The sequence below is a fragment of the Scyliorhinus canicula genome, chromosome 18 (genome assembly GCF_902713615.1).
Source record: "Scyliorhinus canicula chromosome 18, sScyCan1.1, whole genome shotgun sequence".
NCBI lineage: Eukaryota > Metazoa > Chordata > Chondrichthyes > Carcharhiniformes > Scyliorhinidae > Scyliorhinus > Scyliorhinus canicula.
In genome coordinates this window covers 70,023,778-70,045,178 of record NC_052163.1, presented here as the reverse complement: position 1 = coordinate 70,045,178, position 21,401 = coordinate 70,023,778, and the positions used below count along the sequence as shown (strand labels likewise).

General features: G+C 55.7%; 1 protein-coding gene across 1 annotated transcript in view; it reads right to left on the bottom strand.

Moving 5' to 3' along the window:
• myo15b (myosin XVB) overlaps window positions 1-21,401 on the bottom strand; it is a 709,406-nt gene that overhangs the window by 505,032 nt on the left and 182,973 nt on the right. The window contains exons 16-18 of the mRNA XM_038776546.1: window positions 20,732-20,857; window positions 7,583-7,660; window positions 4,040-4,188 (exon numbers count right to left, since the gene is read on the bottom strand). Coding sequence (XP_038632474.1) covers window positions 4,040-4,188; window positions 7,583-7,660; window positions 20,732-20,857 — 353 coding nt within the window. The remainder of the gene's footprint in view (window positions 1-4,039; window positions 4,189-7,582; window positions 7,661-20,731; window positions 20,858-21,401) is intronic.

The window sequence follows — 21,401 nt, the reverse complement described above, 5'->3', positions numbered from 1 at the left end:
GCCCACCCGGGGGAGAAAGAATTCTCTTTCTTCTCCCCAGTACACAACGTGTACACCAGAATTGACTTCTTTGTGGTGGGGAAAACGGTGCTTCCAGAGATAGACAAGGTGGAATACTCCGCAATTGTGATATCAGACCACGCTCCACACTACATGGATGTGCGGCTAGAGACGGGAAGGGCCCAGCGCCCCAAATGGAGGTTGGACGGTGCCTTACTAGCTGACAAGGCCTTCAGCGAAAGGATAGCGCAGGCCATAGCGGAGTACACTGAGATCAACCAAAACGGGGAGGTCTCACCCTCCACGTTCTGGGAAGCGCTTAAGGCCGTACTAAGAGGGGAAATCATAGCCTACAAAGCGCAAAGAGATAGGGAGGAAAGGGTGGCTAGGCAGAAGCTGGTCGACTCCATACTGGAGGTAGACCATAAATACTCCGAGGCCCCGACTGTAGAACTCCTGGCGGAGAGAAAAGAATTACAAAGGAACTTTGACCTGCTCTCCACCAGGAAAGCAGTACACCAACTCCGCCAGGCACGCGGGGCCCTATACGAACACGGAGACAAAGCCAGCCGCCTGTTGGCCCACCAGCTGAGAAAGCAGGCAGCCAGCAGAGAAATTGCGCAAATCAGAGATACCAGAGGCACGTTGGAAACAGAACCAGAGAAGATTAACAAAACCTTCAAGGCCTTCTACCAAGAGCTGTACACCTCAGAGCCCCCAACGGGGAAGGCTGGGATGAACCGGTTTCTTGACGGACTGAACATACCAGTTGTGGGAGAGGGCAGAAAACGGGATCTGGAAGCACCACTAGCACTGGGAGAGATCATGGAGAGCATTAGCTCCATGCAGGCGGGGAAGGCGCCGGGACCGGACGGATTCCCGGCGGACTTCTACAAAAAATTTGCGACAGCGCTGGCCCCGCACATGCGGGAGATGTTCACAGACTCGCTAGCTAGGGGCACGTTGCCACCCACGTTAGCACAGGCCTCAATCTCGCTGATACCTAAGAAAGACAAAGACCCAACGGAATGTGGGTCATACAGACCCATATCTCTGCTGAATGCAGACGCCAAAATACTGGCCAAAATCCTAGCCAAAAGGCTAGAAGACTGTGTACCTGAGGTGGTCACAGAGGACCAGACGGGCTTTGTCAAAGGTAGACAGCTGACCGCGAACATCAGGCGCCTGCTGAACGTGATAATGACCCCCTCCGGGGAGAGAACACAAGAGGTGATCGTCTCCCTGGACGCAGAAAAGGCCTTCGACAGAGTCGAATGGATATACCTCATAGAGGTACTGGAGCGGTTCGGGCTTGGAACAGGGTTCACAGCTTGGGTAAAGCTCCTGTACAACGCTCCCATGGCGAGTGTACAGACCAACAATACCAACTCCCAATACTTCCAGCTGCACAGGGGCACCAGACAAGGATGCCCACTGTCCCCGCTGCTGTTCGCACTAGCAATCGAACCGCTAGCAATCGCGCTCAGGGCAGCAAAAATTGGAGGGGGATCCGAAGGGGAGGTAGAGAGCACAGAGTCTCACTCTATGCGGATGATCTGCTCCTCTATATCTCGGACCCACAAAGCAGCATGGACGGAATCATCGCGCTCCTGAAAGAGTTTGGAGCCTTCTCGGGCTACAAACTCAACATGAGCAAAAGTGAGATCTTCCCATTACACCCGCAGGGGGGGGGGGGGGGGGGGGGGGGGGCAGCACTAAAGGGGCTGCCGTTCAAACAAGCCCGACATAAATTCCGCTACCTGGGGATCCAAATAGCCCATGACTGGAAAGGGATCCACAAATGGAACCTCACCAGCCTGACGGAGGAAGTTAAAAAGGACCTGCAAAGATGGAACACACTCCCGCTCTCCCTCGCGGGGAGAGTTCAGACGATCAAAATGAACGTACTGCCCAGGTTCCTCTTCCTGTTTAGATCCATTCCGATCTACATCCCCAAGGCCTTTTTCAAAGCGCTGGACAAACTCATCATGGCGTTCGTATGGGGGGGTAAAAATGCTAGGATCCCAAAGAAGGTCTTACAAAAAACAAAAACCAGGGGAGGGTTAGCCCTCCCGAATCTACAATTCTACCACTGGGCAGCAACAGCCGAGCGAGTAAGGGGATGGATCCAGGAGCCAGAAGCTGAGTGGGTGCGTGCGGAGGAGGCCTCCTGCATGGGAACCTCCCTCCGGGCCCTCGCCACGGCAGCACTCCCATCCCCACCCAAAAAACACTCCAGCAGCCCAGTGGTGACAGCCACCCTCCAATCCTGGAACCAACTGCGGCAGCAACTTGGCCTGACCAAAATGTCGAACAGGGCTCCCATCTGCAACAACCATAGGTTCAAACCAGCACTGACCGACGCCACCTTCAAAAGGTGGAGGCAGGACGGGGGGACACTGACAGTCAGGGACCTATACACGGACGACAGGATCGCAACACTGGACGAACTGACAGAGAAATTTCAGCTAGCTGGGGGGAACGAGCTACGGTACCTGCAGCTCAAAAACTTCCTACGAAAGGAGACAAGGACGTACCCACAACCGCCACGACAGACACTACTGGAAGACCTACTGGACGCAAGTATCCTAGAGAAAGGGAACTGTAGTGACATGTATGACCGACTGGTAGATAGGGACGACACCGTACTGGACGCAACAAGGAGGAAATGGGAGGACGACCTGGGGATGGAGATCGGGTGGGGACTCTGGAGCGAAGCACTGCATAGGGTCAACTCCACCTCCACGTGCGCAAGGCTCAGCCTGACGCAACTAAAAGTGGTACATAGAGCCCACTTAACAAGAACCCGTATGAGTAGGTTCTTCCCGGAGGTGGAAGACAGATGTGAACGGTGCCAAAGAGGCCCGGCCAACCACGCCCACATGTTCTGGTCCTGCCCCAGACTCGTGGAGTACTGGACAGCCTTCTTCGAGGTAATGTCCAAAGTGGTGGGAGTGAGGGTGGAGCCATGCCCGATAGTGGCGGTCTTCGGGGTTTCAGAACAGCCAGATCTATTCCTGGGGAGGAGGGCGGATGCCCTTGCCTTTGCCTCCCTGATCGCCCGCCGTAGAATCCTGTTTGGCTGGCGGTCAGCAGCACCGCCCAGAGCTGCGGACTGGCTGTCCGACCTCTCGGAATCTCTCCAAATGGAGAAAATCAAATTTGCCATCCGAGGGTCGGACGACGGCTTCCACAGAACGTGGGAGCCATTCATGCAACTGTTCCGGGACCTATTTGTGGCCAATGTACAAGAGGAAGAATAGTCGGGGGAAGGTAGCGGGAGGGGGGGGGGGGCTACAGGTTCGTTACGGGGGTTCGATGGCTAGCTAAGGCCCAAAACCAAGCTAAATAAACATGTTGAGGGGGGGGGGGGGGCGCAGTTACTACTACGAAGATGCTTACCTGTAAATATGTATGTTAATTTTTGCGTGTTTGTTTTTGTTTGTTTTTTTTTTCTCTCTCCTAACAATTTGTAATTTGTTCAATATAAAATACGAAAACTGAATAAAAACATTTATAAAAAAAAAAGTGGAGGGATATGGTAATTGTCCCTTTTAAGGGCAACACAGCAGAGTAAGGGTCACATGGCCTGTATGACCAATCGGGAGTGTGGAATACCCCATGGTGAGAAAGGCTCCTCAGGAGGGATCTTTTGGGAGCGGGCTACGACAATGAGGTTGCTGTACAATTCTTATTAATAAATACTTTAATAATAAATGCTGTTTACTAATGAAGTCTGTAAAAGTGCATCTTTACAGCTTACACTTCATTTACTATCTATATGTCCTTAACTTTAAACTCCTCCACCACTAGAAATGTTTGATTTCCAGTACAGTGTACCAACCTATTAAAATCTTCTGACAAGCCAGACCTAATCGCTTCAGTTCTGATGTAAACAGCCCCTTTCAAGCATTCACTCGGCCCTTTCTCAACACTCTGCTGAGTTTATCAACCTCATTACATTTAAATCTCATTTGCTGGAAAGTGGTGCTGTAATGGGAAAACACAGTAGCTTGGTGTGTCAGCAATGGTTACTCACCTCTTCAATCTGGTGATGAGGTCTGAGAGGCTCTGCTGAAATTTGGTAGCCACAGTTGGCGATTGGTATCGATGACCTCGGCAGTTTGACCTAATCCTTTTCTGCTGACAGAGATTATCCTGTGCTCTCTTAAACAAATCAGCAATCATCTGTAGTGGCACATTAAGGAAAGTCAAGGTCCAGGCACTCCAATGGCCCAAAAATTAAATTAATTCTGATACTGCATAGGTAGCTATGGAGATTATTCCAAAACTTGTACTTTGAACTCATTGAAGGAGAGAAAAGCCAAGGAGATGTTGGACTGTGAATGGAATATAGCCTGTAGATGATGCTAGTGTTACTACAACAAGGCATTAATGGTCTTCTACGACATTCTTTTGTGCTACTTTAGTTTGTTTTAAACTATTGAAAAGATGAATGATGTAAAAAACATGGTAAATGTCTGTGGTGAGTTCCCCAAAGGAAATTAATAATCTGAAATTAAAGTTTAAATCACTATTGTGATTTATTCAACCTGTCTGCAGACTTTGAGAGGGCTGATGCTATCCCCCTCTCTGGCACTGTCCAGCTGAGTGGCACTGAAGTCACCTGGTTCCATTCTCATCCACCTGATCAAAACTAAAGAATCACTAGCAATGGCTTCTCTTCCTGCTCCTGTGCTGTCCCCCAACCGATGTGCCTCCTGAGCATCTCTTAGATCTACTCCTATTTCTCATCCATGTGCCGATCTCTCGGTGATATCATTCAAAAACATAGTTGTTAGATTCTACATGTAGGGTGAGGACATCCAACTCTACCTCACCATCACCCCTCTCAACGGATAATCAAATACCTAGTACTAGATGGCCACAAATTTCCTCCTCCTATTAGTATTGAGGAAGACCAAAGCCTTTGTTTCCACAAATCCACAGATGAGCTTCTGACTGTAAATCCACACCATCATTATTTCACTTCTGCAACATCTCATAAAGCCATCACCCGCCTCCCACCCCCCACCCCATCTGCTGCTGAAACCCTTATTTATGCTTTTCTTACCTCTAGACTTGACTATTCCAATTCACTCCAGGCTGTCTTCCTACTTTCTGCCCTTTTAACTTGTCATCCAAATCTCTGCCACTCACCGTAGCTCAGACAAAGTCCCCTTCAGCCATCACCTCTCTGCTTGTGAGCCTATGCTGGCTCCCGGTTAAGCAATGTCTCAATTTTAAAATTCTCATCCTGGTTTTCAAATCCCTCCATTGTCTCACCATTATCTTTCTCTATAACTTCCTCCAGCTCCACAATTCTCCAGATATCTCTGCTCCTCTAATTTTGGACTGTTGAGAACCCCTGATATCAATTGATTCAACACAAATTACTCAGGCACTGAGCTCTGGGTTTAACTTTTTTAACTTTTCCACCTCCCTACCTCTTTTTCCTGCTTCAAGATGTTCAGAAAACTCATTGAACAACTTTTCCATCTTTCCAAGCATCCCGCTATATGCCTCTGCCAAAATATTTTTAATAATGCTCTTACGATACATTTTACAATGATGGAGGCAGTGTTGTTTGAACAATGGTCACACTGTGATAGAAAACTCTTCAGGCTAGGTGTTCCAATGGAGGGAAGTTATGCTTGGAGCCACAGGAAGCGAGTGAAATCCTCAATGAGTACTTGGTATCGGTATTCGCCAGGGAGAAGGACATGACAGATGTTGAGGTCAGGGATAGGTGTGTGAACTCTCTTGAGAACGTCCATATATCGAAGGAGGAAGTGTTGAGTATCCTAAATTTCATTAAGGTAGGCAAGTCCCCGGGGCCGGATGGGATCTATCCCAGGTTACTGCAGGAGGCAAGGGGAGAAATAGCTGTGTCCTTAACAGATACCTTCACATCATCTTTGTCCACAGGTGTGGTCCCAGAGGGCTGGAGAATAGCCAATATTATTCCCTTGTTTAAGAAAGGAAGCAGGGACAATCCAACAAATTATAGGCCGGTGAGCCTGACATCAGTGGTGGGGAAGCTTTTGGAAAAGATACTGAGAGACAGGATATATGGACATTTGGAGGAAAATGGACGAGTTAGTGACAGGCAGCATGGATTTGTACGGGGAAGGTGATGTCTCACCAACTTGACTGAGTTTTTTGAAGAGGTGACAAAGAAAATGATGAGGGAAGGGCTGCGGATGTAGTTTATATGGACTTTAGTAAAGCGTTTGACAAGGTCCCACATGGCAGACTGGTGCAAAAACTAAAATAACATGTGATTGGCAGAGTTTCTGATAGTGCCAAGGATTGTCAGAGAATACAACAGAATAGATTGGAGACTTGTGCACAAAAATGGCAGATGGAGTTTAATCCGGACAAATGCGAGTTAGTGCATTTTGGAGGATCAAATCTAAATATGAATTATACAGTAAATAACAGAACCCTTAGGAACATTAACATACATTTGTGGGCAGCATGGTAGCACTATTGGATAGCACTGTGGCTTCACAGCGCCAAGATCCCAGGTTCGATTCCCAGCTGGGTCAATGTCTGTGTGGAGTCTGCACGTTCTCCCCGTGACTGCATGGGTTTCCTCCGGGTGCTCCGGTTTCCTCCCACAGTCCAAAGACGTGCAGGTTAGGTGGATTGGCCATGATAAATTGCCCTTAGAGACCAAAAAGGTTAGGAGGTGTTATTGGGTAACGGGGATAGGGTGGAAGTGAGGGCTTAAGTGGGTCAGTGCAGACTTGATGGGCCGAATGGCCTCTTTCTGCACTGTATGTTCTATGTACAGAGGGATTTGGGCGTGCAGTCCACAGTTCCTTAAAAGTAACATCACAGCTGACCAAGGTTATTAAGAAGAAATATAGCATGCTTGCCTTCATCAGCCAGGAAATTGAGTACAAGAGTTGGGAAATCATGTTGCAGCTATATAAAACCTTGGTTAGGCTGTATTTGGAGTATTGCGCGCAGTTCTGGTCACCACATTATCAGAACAACGCGGAAGCTTTGGAGAGAGTGCAAAGAAAGTTCACCAGGATGTTTCCTGGTCTCAAGGATGTTGGCTATGAGGAGAGATTGAATAAACTAGGATTGTTTTCACTGGAAAGATGGAGTCTGAAGGGAGATCTGATAAAGGTCTACAAAATTATGAGAGGCATAGACAGGGTGAATAGTCAGAGGCTTTTTTCCAAAGGTGGAAGTGTCAATTACAAGGGGACACAAGGTGAGAGAGGGAAAGTTTAAGGGGGATTGATGGGTGCCTGGAACGCAGTCAGAGGATAGGGTGGAAGCAGGCATTTAAGAGGTATCTGGATGGGTACATGAATAGGGAGGAAATAGAGGGATACAGACCGAGTAAGGGCAGAAGGTTTTATTTCAGTTGGAGCATCATGATCAGCACAGGCTTGGAGGGCTGAAGGGCCTGTTCCTGTGCTGTACTTGTTCTTTGTTCACAGTTCTCGCACAAGACAAAGTGCCTCCTCACTGACAAGGACTGAGAACGTCAACTCACCACCTTACTCCTCATGTCAGTACAAATCACCTGCGGTCTCCAGTACCCCAGTATGTCACATACCTTATTCCTGCTGTGTATGAAGAGTTTCATCACTTCTGGTCTGAGTTGGTCATAGTTTTTATCCAGGAATTTATGAACCTGTGTGAAATAAATAACCCGCTTAATTCTCTCAAAAATGGCAGATGAAAGTGTTGTAATTCAGTCAGTGTATAAACCAATCCCAGTCCGAACATTAGAAGGATGTTGGTGTTTAGAGTCGATGGTCAAGAAAACCTCAGTTAAATAAAAATGCAGTGCTGATTTCACCATTGTGGGGTCAGATTGTTTGATTTCTAAACTCAGGTGCTAATCTGTGAAGGCAAAGGACACATACCCCAAAACCAGTGGTCAAGAGAACCACATAAAATTGGTCTTCTTCATCATTGGGAGCCAACTGGGTGTTGGATGTAATTGCACCCAAAACGGCACCAGGCCAAGGATGGGTTGAGCAACTGGGGATGCTAACATGGGGGATGTGGGGATGATCAGTGGAGGGGACGTCGGGGTGAATACTGTTGGTGGCATAGGGGTGTGAGGAGTTTCAGGGGGGTGGGGGGGGTGATCAGTGTAGGGAGTGTGAGGGGGTGAGGAGTGTCAGGGGGGTGGGGGTGATCAGAGTAGGGGGAGTGAGGGGGTGAGGAGGGTCAAGTGTGTGGGGGAGTGAGCAGTGTAGTGGGGGTAGAGGAGTAAAGAGTGTCGGGGTTGTAGTGGGGGGATCAGTGTAGGGTGTGGGGGGGGGATCAGTGTGGGGGGAGGGGGAGGATCAGTGTAGGGTGTGGGGGGGATCAGTGTAGGGGGTGGGGGGGATCAGTGTAGGGTGTGGGGGGGGATCAGTGTAGGGTGTGTGGGGGGGGGATCAGTGTAGGGTGGGGGGGGATCAGTGTAGGGTGTGGGGGGGGATCAGTGTAGGGTGTGGGGGGGATCAGTGTAGGGTGTGGGGGGGGTCAGTGTAGGGTGTGGGGGGGGGGTCAGTGTAGGGTGTGGGGGGGATCAGTGTGGGGTGTGGGGGGGGGTCAGTGTAGGGTGTGGGGGGGATCAGTGTAGGGTGTGGGGGGAGGGGGATCAGTGTAGGGTGGGGGGGATCAGTGTAGGGTGTGGGGGGGGTCAGTGTAGGGTGTGGGGGGGGATCAGTGTGGGGTGTGGGGGGGGGGATCAGTGTAGGGTGTGGGGGGGGGATCAGTGTAGGGGGTGTGGGGGGGTCAGTGTAGGGAGGGGGGGGGATCAGTGTAGGGTGTGGGGGGGATCAGTGTAGGGTGTGGGGGGGGTCAGTGTAGGGTGTGGGGGGGGGATCAGTGTAGGGTGTGGGGGGGGATCAGTGTAGGGTGTGGGGGGGATCAGTGTAGGGTGTGGGGGGGGGGTCAGTGTAGGGTGTGGGGGGGGAGATCAGTGTAGGGTGTGGGGGGGGGTCAGTGTAGGGTGTGGGGGGGGTCAGTGTGGGGGGGGAGATCAGTGTGGGGTGGGGGGGATCAGTGTAGGGTGTGTGGGGAGGTCAGTGTGGGGTGTGTGGGGGGGGGATCAGTGTAGGGTGTGGGGGGGGGGTCAGTGTGGGGTGTGGGGGGGGTCAGTGTAGGGTGTGGGGGGGGATCAGTGTAGGGTGTGGGGGGGGGGGGGTCAGTGTAGGGTGTGGGGGGGGATCAGTGTAGGGTGTGGGGGGGGGATCAGGGTGGGGGGGGATCAGTGGAGGGTGTGGGGGGGGTCAGTGTGGGGTGTGGGGGGGGTCAGTGTAGGGTGTGGGGGGGGATCAGTGTAAGGGTGTGGGGGGGGATCAGTGTGGGGGGGGATCAGTGGAGGTTGGGGGGGGGGATCAGTGTAGGGTGTGGGGGGGGGATCAGTGTAGGGTGTGGGGGGGAGGGTCAGTGTAGGGTGTGGGGGGGGGATCAGTGTAGGGTGTGGGGGGGGATCAGTGTGGGGTGGGGGGGGTCAGTGTAGGGTGGGGGGGGGGATCAGTGTAGGGTGTGGGGGGGGGATCAGTGTAGGGTGTGGGGGGGGTGATCAGTGTAGGGTGAGGGGGGGGATCAGTGTAGGGTGTGGGGGGGGATCAGTGTAGGGTGTGGGGGGGGGTCAGTGTAGGGTGTGGGGGGGGATCAGTGTAGGGTGTGGGGGGGGATCAGTGTAGGGTGTGGGGGGGGGGATCAGTGTAGGGTGTGGGGGGGGGGTCAGTGTAGGGTGTGGGGGGGGGATCAGTGTAGGGTGTGGGGGGGGATCAGTGTGGGGTGGGGGGGGATCAGTGTAGGGTGGGGGGGGGATCAGTGTAGGGTGTGGGTGGATCAGTGTAGGGTGTGGGGGGGGGGATCAGTGTAGGGGGGATCAGTGTAGGGTGTGGGGGGGTGATCAGTGTAGGGTGAGGGGGGGGATCAGTGTAGGGGGTGGGGGGGGGTCAGTGTAGGGGGTGGGGGGGGGTCAGTGTAGGGTGTGGGGGGGGATCAGTGTAGGGTGTGGGGGGGGGATCAGTGTAGGGTGTGGGGAGGGATCAGTGTGGGGGGGGGGGATCAGTGTAGGGTGTGGGGGGGGTCAGTGTAGGGTGTGGGGGGGGATCAGTGTAGGGTGTGGGGGGGGATCAGTGTAGGGTGTGGGGGGGGATCAGTGTAGGGTGTGGGGGGGGATCAGTGTGGGGTGGGGGGGGTCAGTGTAGGGTGTGGGGGGGGATCAGTGTAGGGTGTGGGGGGGGGTGATCAGTGTAGGGTGAGGGGGGGGGGATCAGTGTAGGGGGTGGGGGGGGGATCAGTGTAGGGTGGGGGGGGGATCAGTGTAGGGTGTGGGGGGGGATCAGGGTAGGGTGGGGGGGGGATCAGTGTAGGGTGTGGGGGGGGATCAGTGTAGGGTGTGGGGGGGTCAGTGTAGGGTGTGGGGGGGTCAGTGTAGGGTGTGGGGGGGGGTCAGTGTGGGGTGTGGGGGGGGGATCAGTGTAGGGTGTGGGGGGGGTCAGTGTGGGGTGTGGGGGGGGATCAGTGTAGGGTGTGGGGGGGGGATCAGTGTAGGGTGTGGGGGGGTCAGTGTAGGGTGGGGGGGTCAGTGTAGGGTGGGGGGGGGATCAGTGTAGGGTGTGGGGGGGGTCAGTGTAGGGTGTGGGGGAGGGATCAGTGTAGGGTATGGGGGGGGTCAGTGTAGGGTGTGGGGGGGGTCAGTGTGGGGTGTGGGGGGGGATCAGTGTAGGGTGTGGGGGGGGGATCAGTGTAGGGTGTGGGGGGGGTCAGTGTAGGGTGTGGGGGGGGGATCAGTGTAGGGGGTGGGGGGGGTCAGTGTAGGGTGTGGGGGGGGTCAGTGTAGGGTGGGGGGGGATCAGTGTAGGGTGTGGGGGGGGGTCAGTGTAGGGTGGGGGGGATCAGTGTAGGGTGTGGGGGGGGAGCAGTGTAGGGTGTGGGGGGGGGATCAGTGTGGGGTGTGGGGGGGGGATCAGTGTAGGGTGTGGGGGGGATCAGTGTAGGGGGTGGGGGGGGATCAGTGTAGGGTTTGTGGGGGGTGATCAGTGTAGGGTGTGGGGGGGGGATCAGTGTAGGGTGTGGGGGGGATCAGTGTAGGGTGTGGGGGGGGGGTCAGTGTAGGGTGTGGGGGGGGATCAGTGTAGGGTGTGGGGGGGGATCAGTGTAGGGTGTGGGGGGGGATCAGTGTAGGGTGGGGGGGGGGATCAGTGTAGTGTGTGGGGGGGGATCAGTGTAGGGTGTGGGGGGGGGGATCAGTGTAGGGTGTGGGGGGGATCAGTGTAGGGTGTGGGGGGGGGATCAGTGTAGGGTTTGGGGGGGATCAGTGTAGGGTTGTGGGGGGGGGATCAGTGTAGGGTGTGGGGGGGATCAGTGTAGGGTGTGGGGGGGGGGATCAGTGTAGGGTGGGGGGGATCAGTGTAGGGTGTGGGGGGGGGGGATCAGTGTAGGGTGGGGGGGGGATCAGTGTAGGGTGTGGGGGGGGATCAGTGTAGGGTGGGGGGGGATCAGTGTAGGGTGGGGGGGGGATCAGTGTAGGGTGGGGGGGATCAGTGTAGGGTGTGGGGGGGGGTTGGGATCAGTGTAGGGTGTGTGGGGGGGGTCAGTGTAGGGTGTGGGGGGGGATCAGTGTAGGGTGTGTGGGGGGGGGTCAGTGTAGGGTGTGGAGGGGGTCAGTGTGGGGTGTGGGGTGGGGGTCAGTGTAGGGTGTGGGGGGGGGGTCAGTGTAGGGTGTGGGGGGAGGTCAGTGTGGGGTGTGGGGTGGGGGTCAGTGTAGGGTGTGGGGGGGGGTCAGTGTAGGGTGTGGGGGGGGGGTCAGTGTAGGGTGTGGGGGGGGGATCAGTGTAGGGTGTGGGGGGGGTCAGTGTGGGGTGTGGGGGGGGGGGTCAGTGTAGGGTGTGGGGGGGGGGTCAGTGTAGGGTGTGGGGGGGATCAGTGTAGGGGGTGGGGGGGGGGGTCAGTGTAGGGTGGGGGGGATCAGTGTAGGGTGTGGGGGGGATCAGTGTAGGGTGTGGGGGGGGATCAGTGTAGGGTGGGGGGGGATCAGTGTAGGGTGTGGGGGGGATCAGTGTAGGGTGGGGGGGGATCAGTGTAGGGTGTGGGGGGGGATCAGTGTAGGGTGTGGGGGGGGATCAGTGTAGGGTGGGGGGGGATCAGTGTAGGGTGGGGGGGATCAGTGTAGGGTGTGGGGGGGGATCAGTGTAGGGTGGGGGGGGATCAGTGTAGGGTGTGGGGGGGGGATCAGTGTAGGGTGTGGGGGGGGATCAGTGTAGGGTGGGGGGGGGATCAGTGTAGGGTGTGGGGGGGGATCAGTGTAGGGTGTGGGGGGGGATCAGTGTAGGGTGTGGGGGGGGGATCAGTGTAGGGTGTGGGGGAGGGATCAGTGTGGGGTGGGGGGGGGATCAGTGTAGGGTGTGGGGGAGGGATCAGTGTGGGGTGTGGGGGGGGATCAGTGTAGGGTGTGGGGGGGGTCAGTGTAGGGTGGGGGGGGGATCAGTGTAGGGTGTGGGGGAGGGATCAGTGTGGGGCGTGGGGGGGGGATCAGTGTAGGGTGTGGGGGGGGTCAGTGTAGGGTGTGGGGGGGGGATCAGTGTAGGGTGGGGGGGGATCAGTGTAGGGTGTGGGGGAGGGATCAGTGTGGGGTGTGGGGGGGGGGATCAGTGTAGGGTGTGGGGGGGGTCAGTGTAGGGTGTGGGGGGGGGGTCAGTGTAGGGTGAGGGGGGGTCAGTGTAGGGTGTGGGGGGGGTCAGTGTAGGGTGTGGGGGGGTGGATCAGTGTAGGGTGTGGGGGGGGATCAGTGTAGGGTGTGGGGGGGGGATCAGTGTAGGGTGTGGGGGGGATCAGTGTAGGGTGTGGGGGAGGGATCAGTGTGGGGTGTGGGGGGGGATCAGTGTAGGGTGTGGGGGGGGATCAGTGTAGGGTGTGGGGGAGGGATCAGTGTGGGGTGTGGGGGGGGGATCAGTGTAGGGTGTGGGGGGGGTCAGTGTAGGGTGTGGGGGGGGGTCAGTGTAGGGTGAGGGGGGGGTCAGTGTAGGGTGTGGGGGGGGGTCAGTGTAGGGTGTGGGGGGGGGATCAGTGTAGGGTGTGGGGGGGGATCAGTGTAGGGTGTGGGGGGGGATCAGTGTAGGGTGTGGGGGGGGGATCAGTGTAGGGTGTGGGTGGGGTCAGTGTAGGGTGTGGGGGGGGGATCAGTGTAGGATGTGGGGGGGGATCAGTGTAGGGTGTGGGGGGGGGTCAGTGTAGGGTGTGGGGGGGGATCAGTGTAGGGTGTGGGGGGGGATCAGTGTAGGGTGTGGGGGGGGGTCAGTGTAGGGTGGGGGGGGGGTCAGTGTAGGGTGTGGGGGGGGGTCAGTGTAGGGTGTGGGGGGGGTCAGTGTAGGGTGTGGGGGGATCAGTGTAGGGTGGGGGGGGTCAGTGTAGGGTGTGGGGGGGGGGGTCAGTGTAGGGTGTGGGGGGGGATCAGTGTAGGGTGTGGGGGGGGTCAGTGTAGGGTGTGGGGGGGTTCAGTGTAGGGTGGGGGGGGTCAGTGTAGGGTGTGGGGGGGGATCAGTGTAGGGTGTGGGGGGGGGTCAGTGTAGGGTGGGGGGGGGGGTCAGTGTAGGTGTGGGGGGGGATCAGTGTAGGGTGTGGGGGGGGATCAGTGTAGGGTGTGGGGGGGATCAGTGTAGGGTGTGGGGGGGGGATCAGTGTAGGGTGTGGGGGGGGATCAGTGTAGGGTGTGGGGGGGGATCAGTGTAGGGTGTGGGGGGGGATCAGTGTGGGGTGTGGGGGGGGGATCAGTGTAGGGTGTGGGGGGGGGATCAGTGTAGGGTGTGGGGGGGGGTCAGTGTAGGGTGTGGGGGGGGATTAGTGTAGGGTGGGGGGGGATCAGTGTGGGGGGGATCAGTGTAGGGTGTGGGGGGGGATCAGTGTGGGGTGTGGGGGGGGGATCAGTGTAGGGTGTGGGGGGGGGATCAGTGTAGGGTGTGGGGGGTGAGCAGTTTGGGGGGTGAGCTGTGTCGGGGTGGTGGAGGTGCTGAGCAGTGTCGGCAGTGAGGGGCTGAGCAGTGTGGTGGGGTGTGGGGGTGGTGGGGGGTTGAGCAGTGTCGGGGGGTAGGGGGGTGAGCATTGTCGGCGTGGGGGATGAGCAGTGAGGGGGTGTGTGGGAGGGGTGGGCAGTGTCGGGGTGGGTGTGAGCAGTGTGGGGGGTGAGCTGTGTCGGGGTGGTGGAGGTGTTGAGCAGTGTGGAGGGTGTGGGGGTGAGCAGTGTCGGGGTGGGGGGTGGGCAGTGTGGGGGGTGTGTGGGGGGTGTTGAGCAGCATGGGGGGTGTATGGGGTGGTGGGCAGTATGGGGGGTGTGGGGTGGTGAGCAGTGTGGGGGTGGGGTGTGAGCAGTGTCGGGGTTGTGGGGGGGGTGAGCAGTGTGGTGGGGTGTGGGGGCGGTGAGCAGCGTGGGGGGTGTTTGGGGCGGTGGGCAGTATGGGGGGTGTGGGGTGGTGAGCAGTGTGGGGTTGTGGGGTTGAGCAGTGTCGGCTGTGAGGGGTGAGCAGCGTGGGGGGTGTATGGGGTGGTGGGCAGTATGGGGGTGTGGGGTGGTGAGCAGTGTGGGGGAGTGGGGTGGTGAGCAGTGTTGGGGGTGGGGTGGTGAGCAGTGTTGGGGGTGGGGTGGTGAGCAGTGTGGGGTTGTGGGGGGTGTGAGCAGTGTCGGCTGTGAGGGGGTGAGCAGTGTGGGGGTGTGTGGGGATGGTGGGCAGTGTGGGGGGTGGTGAGCAGTGTGGAGCTGTGTGGGGGGGTTGAGCAGCGTGGGGCTGTGTGGGGGGGTGTGGGGGGGTTGAGCAGCGGGGGGTGTGGGGGTGAGCAGTGTGGGGGTGGGGTGTGAGCAGTGTGGAGTGTGTGGGGGGGTGAGCAGCGTGGGGGGTGTATGGAGTGGTGGGCAGTGTGGGCGTGGGGTGTGAGCAGTGTGGGGGGGTGTGGGGGTGTTGGGGGGTTGAGCTGTGTGCTGGGTGGTGAGCAGTGTGGGGTTTGAGCAATGTGGTGGGGGTGTGGGGGGGTTGAGCTGTGTGCGGGGTGTAGGGTGGTGAGCAGTGTGGGGGTGGGCTGTGAGCAGTGTGGGGGGGGGGTTGAGCAGCGTGGGGGGTGTATGGGGGGGTGAGCAGTGTGAGGGGTGTATGGGGGGTGAGCTGTGTGTGAAGTGGTGAGCAGTGTGGGGGTTGGGTGTGAGCAGTGTGGGGGGGTGAGCAGCGTGGGGTGTGTATGGGGGGTGAGCGGTGTGGGGGGGGTTGAGCAGCGTAGGGGGTGTATGGGGGGGTGAGCTGTGCGGGGTTTTGAGCAATGTGGGGGGGTTGAGCAGCGTGCGGCTGTGTGGGTGTGTGAGCTGTGTGCGGGGGGTGTGGGGGGGGGGTTGAGCAGCATGGGGGGGGTGATCAGAGTGTGGGTTTGTGTAGGTTGATCTGTGTACAGGGTGTGGGGGGTTGAGCAAATTTCAGGAAGCAGTGCAGAGGGAGCTTTACTCTGTATCTAACCCCGTGCTGTACCTGTCCTGGGAGTGTTTGTTGGGGACGGTGCCGAGGGAGCTTTACTCTGTATCTAACCACGTGCTGTACCTGTCCTGGGAGTGTTTGTTGGGGACGGTGCAGAGGGAGCTTTACTCTGTATCTAACCCCGTGCTGTACCTGTCCTGGGAGTGTTTGTTGGGGACGGTGCAGAGGGAGCTTTACTCTGTATCTAACCCCATGCTGTACCTGTCCTGGGAGTGTTTGTTGGGGACGGTGCAGAGGGAGCTTTACTCTGTATCTAACCCCGTGCTGTACCTGTCCTGGGAGTGTTTGTTGGGGACGGTGCAGAGGGAGCTTTACTCTGTATCTAACCCCGTGCTGTACCTGTCCTGGGAGTGTTTGTTGGGGACGGTGCAGAGGGAGCTTTACTCTGTATCTAACCCCGTGCTGTACCTGTCCTGGGAGTGTTTGTTGGGGACGGTGCAGAGGGAGCTTTACTCTGTATCTAACCCCGTGGTGAATTATAAACACTAATAATCCACACTGTATTGTACAACATGTGTTGAGCCTGTACCTTGTACTAGATCATGTGTAGTTCTTCCCATAGGGAGAGATGAGGAGCTTGTACTGGGCTCCACCCATGGCTCCGCCCATGGCTCCTCCCCTTAACCGGAAGTATAAAGGTTGCTGTTGTGAGCCTGCCTGCCAGTTCATCTAGAGTTCATCTCGTCACAGGCAGGCTCTGTTTTAAGTGCTCACACCCCACCCCCACACTGCTCACCCCCACAGACCCCCACACCCCCCCCGCTGCTCAACCCCCCCCACACACCCTGACACTGCTCACCCTCCCCACACACCCCCACACTGCTCACCACCCCCACACACCCCCACACTGCTCACCCCCTCACAGCCGACACTGCTCACCCCCCCCCCCCCCCACACAACCCCACACTGCTCACACCCCACCCCCACACTGCTCATCACTGTACCTGTCCTGGAAGTGTCTGATGGAGACTGTGTAGAGGGAGCTTACTCTGTATCAACCCCGTGCTGTACCTGTCCTGGGAGTGTTTATGGGGACGGTGCAGAGGGAGCTTTACTCTGTATCAACCCCGTGCTGTACCTGTCCTGGGAGTGTTTATGGGGACAGTGTAGAGGGAGCTTTACTCTGTATCTAACCCCGTGCTGTACCTGTCCTGGGAGTGTTTATGGGGACAGTGTAGAGGGAGCTTTACTCTGTATCTAACCCCGTGTTGTACCTGTCCTGGGAGTGTCTGATGGAGACAATGGGCGGGATTCCCCGTTTTGCTGGTGCCCAGGCATTTCCCAACGGTGTGGGGCTGCCCCACAATGGGAATCCCCATTGACCGGCCAGCATAATGGAGAATCCCGCCGGCGGGTCAGGGCGGAATGTGGCGCGGAGAATCCAGCCCAGTGTAGATTTTATTCTGTATCTACAGCACCCCCTGTGCTGTACGTGGCCTGGGAGTGTTTGATGGTGACAGTGTAGAGGGAGCTTTTACTCTGTATCTAACCCCATGCTGTACCTTTCTTGGGAATGTTTGATGGGACCAGTGCAGAGGGAGCTTTACTCTGTATTTAACCCCATGCTGTACGGGAGTTTTTTTCTTTAACAAACAATTTTATTGAGGTATTTTAGGCATATAGAAAAAGTGACATTGTACAGTACAAAAAAAAAGTCAAGACACAAATTACAAAATAAACATAGTGCAAACCACGGCTCTGTTCACGCACGGACCTGCCTCAATATTCCCCTACTCTACTCTTCCCTTGCCCCCACTTCCGCTGACGCTTACTCCTCTGCAAAGAAGTCAATAAATGGCTGCTGTCATAATATACACCAGTATGTCATGGTGCAGACACACACACTGATGGACATACAGTAGGACCAATCAACATGCATAACACCGCAGCCAATCACCAGTTGGAGCACACTCACTATAAAGTCAGAGGGCATCAGTTTTCCCGCTCATTCGGGATGCAGCCTTTCAGAAGTACGGAGCTTACAGCTTACAGCACAGATCCTCACCATGTGCTGAGTGATTCGACTGGTTAGGATAGGCACAGGTCTTTAGTTTAATCTAACATCGTGTTAACCCACAGTGAAAGTATGTTCAACAGTTTATAGTTTAATAAAATAGTGTTGTACTATTTTAAGTGTTGGTGGCCTGTATGTGTTCCACGGATCCAGAGCACCAAACACATCAGCTGCCACCTTCGGGCAAACCCTAGTAGCGAACCTCTCAAGGCGAACTTAACTTTCTCAAGGCCAAGAAAGCTCACCATGTCCGATAGCCATACCTCAGCCCTCGGGGGCTTTGAGTCCCTCCATGTTAGCAGTATTCGTCGCCGGGATACCAGGGAAGCAAAGTTCAGAACGTCGGCCTCTCTCTCTTCCTGGACTCCCGGGTCCTCCAAAACCCCAAAGATTGCCATCTCCGGGCTCATTACCACCCCAGTTTTCAATACCCGGGACATGACATCTGCGAATCCCTGCCAATACCCCCTGAGTTTAGGGCACGACCAGAACATGTGTACATGGTTAGCCGGCCCTCCGGCGCATCTAGCACACGTCTTCCAGCCCGAAGAATCTGCTCATCCCGCCACCGTCATGTGGGCCCGGTGCACAACCTTAAACTGGATCAGGCTGAGCCTGGCGCATGTTGCGGCCGTGTTTACTCTGCTAAGAATTCTGCCCAAATATCGTCCTCCAGCTCCCCCCTGATCTCCTCCTCCCACTTAAGCTTCAGGTTCTCGGTCTGCGTATCCTCAGCTCTCATTACCTCCTTGTAGACGTCTGAAACTCTACCCTCTCCCACCTCTCCCCTAGATACTACCCTGTCCTGCCCCCCCTTCGGCGGGAGCCATGGTAAGGACGGCACCAGTCTGCGTACAAAATCCCTCACCTGCAAGTATCTGAAGGCGTTCCCTCTCGCCAGCCCAAACTTCTCCTCCAGCGCCCTCATGCTCGGAAAGCTCCCTTCCAGGAACAGATCCCCCATCCTCGCCCTCCTCCATAGTTGATACCCCAGGCCATGTTCCCTGAGGCAAATCGATGCTTGCCGCAGATTGGGGTCCACACCGATGCTCTCACCTCCCCTACATGCCTCCTCCACTGGCCCCAGATCCAAAGAGCCGCCACCACTATCGGGCTAGTGGAGTACCGTGCCGGCAGAAGCGGCAGAGGCGCCGTGACCAGGGCTGCTAAGCTAGTGCCCCTGCACGAAGCAGCCTCCATCCGTTCCAAACCGACCCCGCACCCACCATCCATTTCCTTATCATCGCTATGTTGGCCGCCCAGTAATAGTTGCTGAAGTTCGGCAACGCCAGCCCCCCTTCTCCTCTGCTCCTTTCAACCATCACCCTCTTCACCCGCGGGGACTTCCCTGCCCATACAAATCCCAGAATAATTTTATTCACCTCTTAAAGAAGGACTGCGGGATAAAGATGGGGAGACACTGAAAAACAAACAAGAACCACTGGAGAATCATCATTTTAACAGTCTGCACCCTCCCCGCCAATGACAGCGGGAGCGCATCCCACCTCCGGACCTCCTCCCTCACTCGTTCCACCAGTCGGGACAGGTTGAGCTTATGCAACTTGCCCCACTCCCGTGTCACCTGAATCCCCAAATAACGGAAACTCTCCCCCACTAGCCTGAACGGCAACCCCTTAAGCCTACTCTCCTGCCCCCTCGCCTGAATTACAAACAACTCGCTCTTAGCCATTTTCAGTTTGTATCCGGAGAACCGGCCAAATTCCCTCAGGGTTGGCATAATACCGTCCATCCCCACCATTGGGTCCGATACATATAACAGCAGATCACCGCATATAACGAGACTCTATGTTCCACTCCCCCCCGGACCAGCCCTTTCCAGCCCCTAGAAGCTCTCAGTACAATTGCCAGTGGCTCTATGGCCAGCGCAAACAGCAGTGGGGAGAGAGGGCAGCCCTGTCTTGTCCCACAGTGCAGTCTAATGTAGTCCAATGTCGTCCTGTTCATCCTTACACTCCCTCCGGGGCCTGATATAATAGCCTAACCCAGTCGATGAACCCTGCCCCAAACCGTCCTAGTACCTCCCACAGATAATCCCACTCGACCCTGTCAAAAGTCTTTTCAGCATCCATGGCTACCACTATCTCTACCTCCCTACTCTCCGGGGCATCATAATCACGTTGAGCAGCCTTTTTTGTTGGCTACCAGCTGCCTCCCCTTTACAAACCCGGTTTGGTCCTCCACAATTATATCTGGTACACAGTCCTCAATTCTGGTCGCCAAAATCTTGGCCAATAATTTGGCGCCTACGTTGATCAAGGAGATCGGCCTGTATGACCCACTGGCCTCCGGGTTCTTATCCTGTTTCAGAATGAGCGAGATGGTGGCCTGCGACATCGTCGGGGATAAACTCCCTCTGTCTCTTGCCTCGTTAAAGACCCTGACCAGCACCGGCCCCACTATCCCGGCAAATATTTTGTAAAACTCCACCGGATACCCATCCGGCCCCGGGGCTTTACCTTCAGGCCCCGCAATACCTCTTCGATCCTGACCAGGACCCCCAGTTCGTCCACCAATCCCCTCCCCATTCTTGGGAAGGTCAGTCCGTCCAGGAATCGCCTCATCCACCCCGGTCCCCCGGATGGTTCCGAAGTGTACAGCTTCCTATAAAAGTCCCTGAAGACCTTGCTCAGCCCTGCTGGATCACCCACTAGATTACCTTCCCCATCCACTACCCTCCCTATTTCCCTAGCCGCTTCCCTCTTCCTCAGTTGCTGCGCAAGCATTCTACTGGCCTTCTCTCCATGCTCATAAATCGCACCTTTTACCTTTCTAAGCTGCTCTACAGCCTTGCCTGTAGTCAGCACCCCAAATTCGGCCTGCAGCCTCTGTCGTTTCCTGAGTAACTCTGGCCTCGGGGATTCCGCGTAACTCCTGTCCGTCCGTAGAATTTCCTTAATCAGTCGGTCCGTCTCTGCCCTGTCTGTCCTTTCCCTGTACGCCCGGATTGATATCAGCTCCTCTCTCACCACTGCCTTCAGTGCCTCCCAGAGCACCGCTGCCGAGACTTCTCCAGTATCGTTCACCTGCAGGTAATTCTGCATGCATTTCCTCAGCCTCTCACACACCGCCTCGTCCGCGAGTAGTCCAACTTCCAGCCTCCATGGTGGGCGCTGAAAGCTGTCCTTACAAAACTGCAGGTCTACCAAGTGCGGAGCATGGTCCGATATGAAATGTTGATTATGTTAATATGGTCACTTACCTGGTATGTTACTGCACCAGCATAGTGTCTAACAGTAAACACTGGAAGAGGCAACTTGGGTTTCACATACCAGGGATTGTTGCTGTGCTGATAGTGGCATTTCTGGAGAAAGGTGTGATCTGTAGCCTTAAAATAAAAACACAACACAAGTCAGAATACAGTCATCATTTACACAGCAGAACTGACTCCTACTGTCCCACTCAGTCTTGTTGGTCTTGTTCACAATGACAACATTTTTTATAGTTCAGCTCATTTGAACTAAGATGGCTTTGATCAGAGTTTTTGTTCAGTTCTTTTATTTGACTTTAATTTAGTTTAATTGTTTTGGCACTTTGGTTGGTTTGGATTAGATTAACTCTGTCCAGTCTGGTTTCTCTGTGGCTGTTTCTTTTTGGCTTCCTTTCATTTGATTGGTATAGTCTGAATGTGTTAGCTGAGCTGATGTAAGGCTGAATTGAAATCATTTTTGTTTTGATATTTACAGCACACAAGAGGCCATTCCGCCCATTGTGACCCCACAAAAGAGCAACCCAGCTAATCCCATTCCCCAGGCCTATCACCGTAGCCCTCTAAATTCATCAATTCAAATATATATCCTATCTCTCTTTTGAAACCTCCGATGGAATCTGCGTCCACCACTCTCCCAGACAGCATATCCTTCATCCCCAAC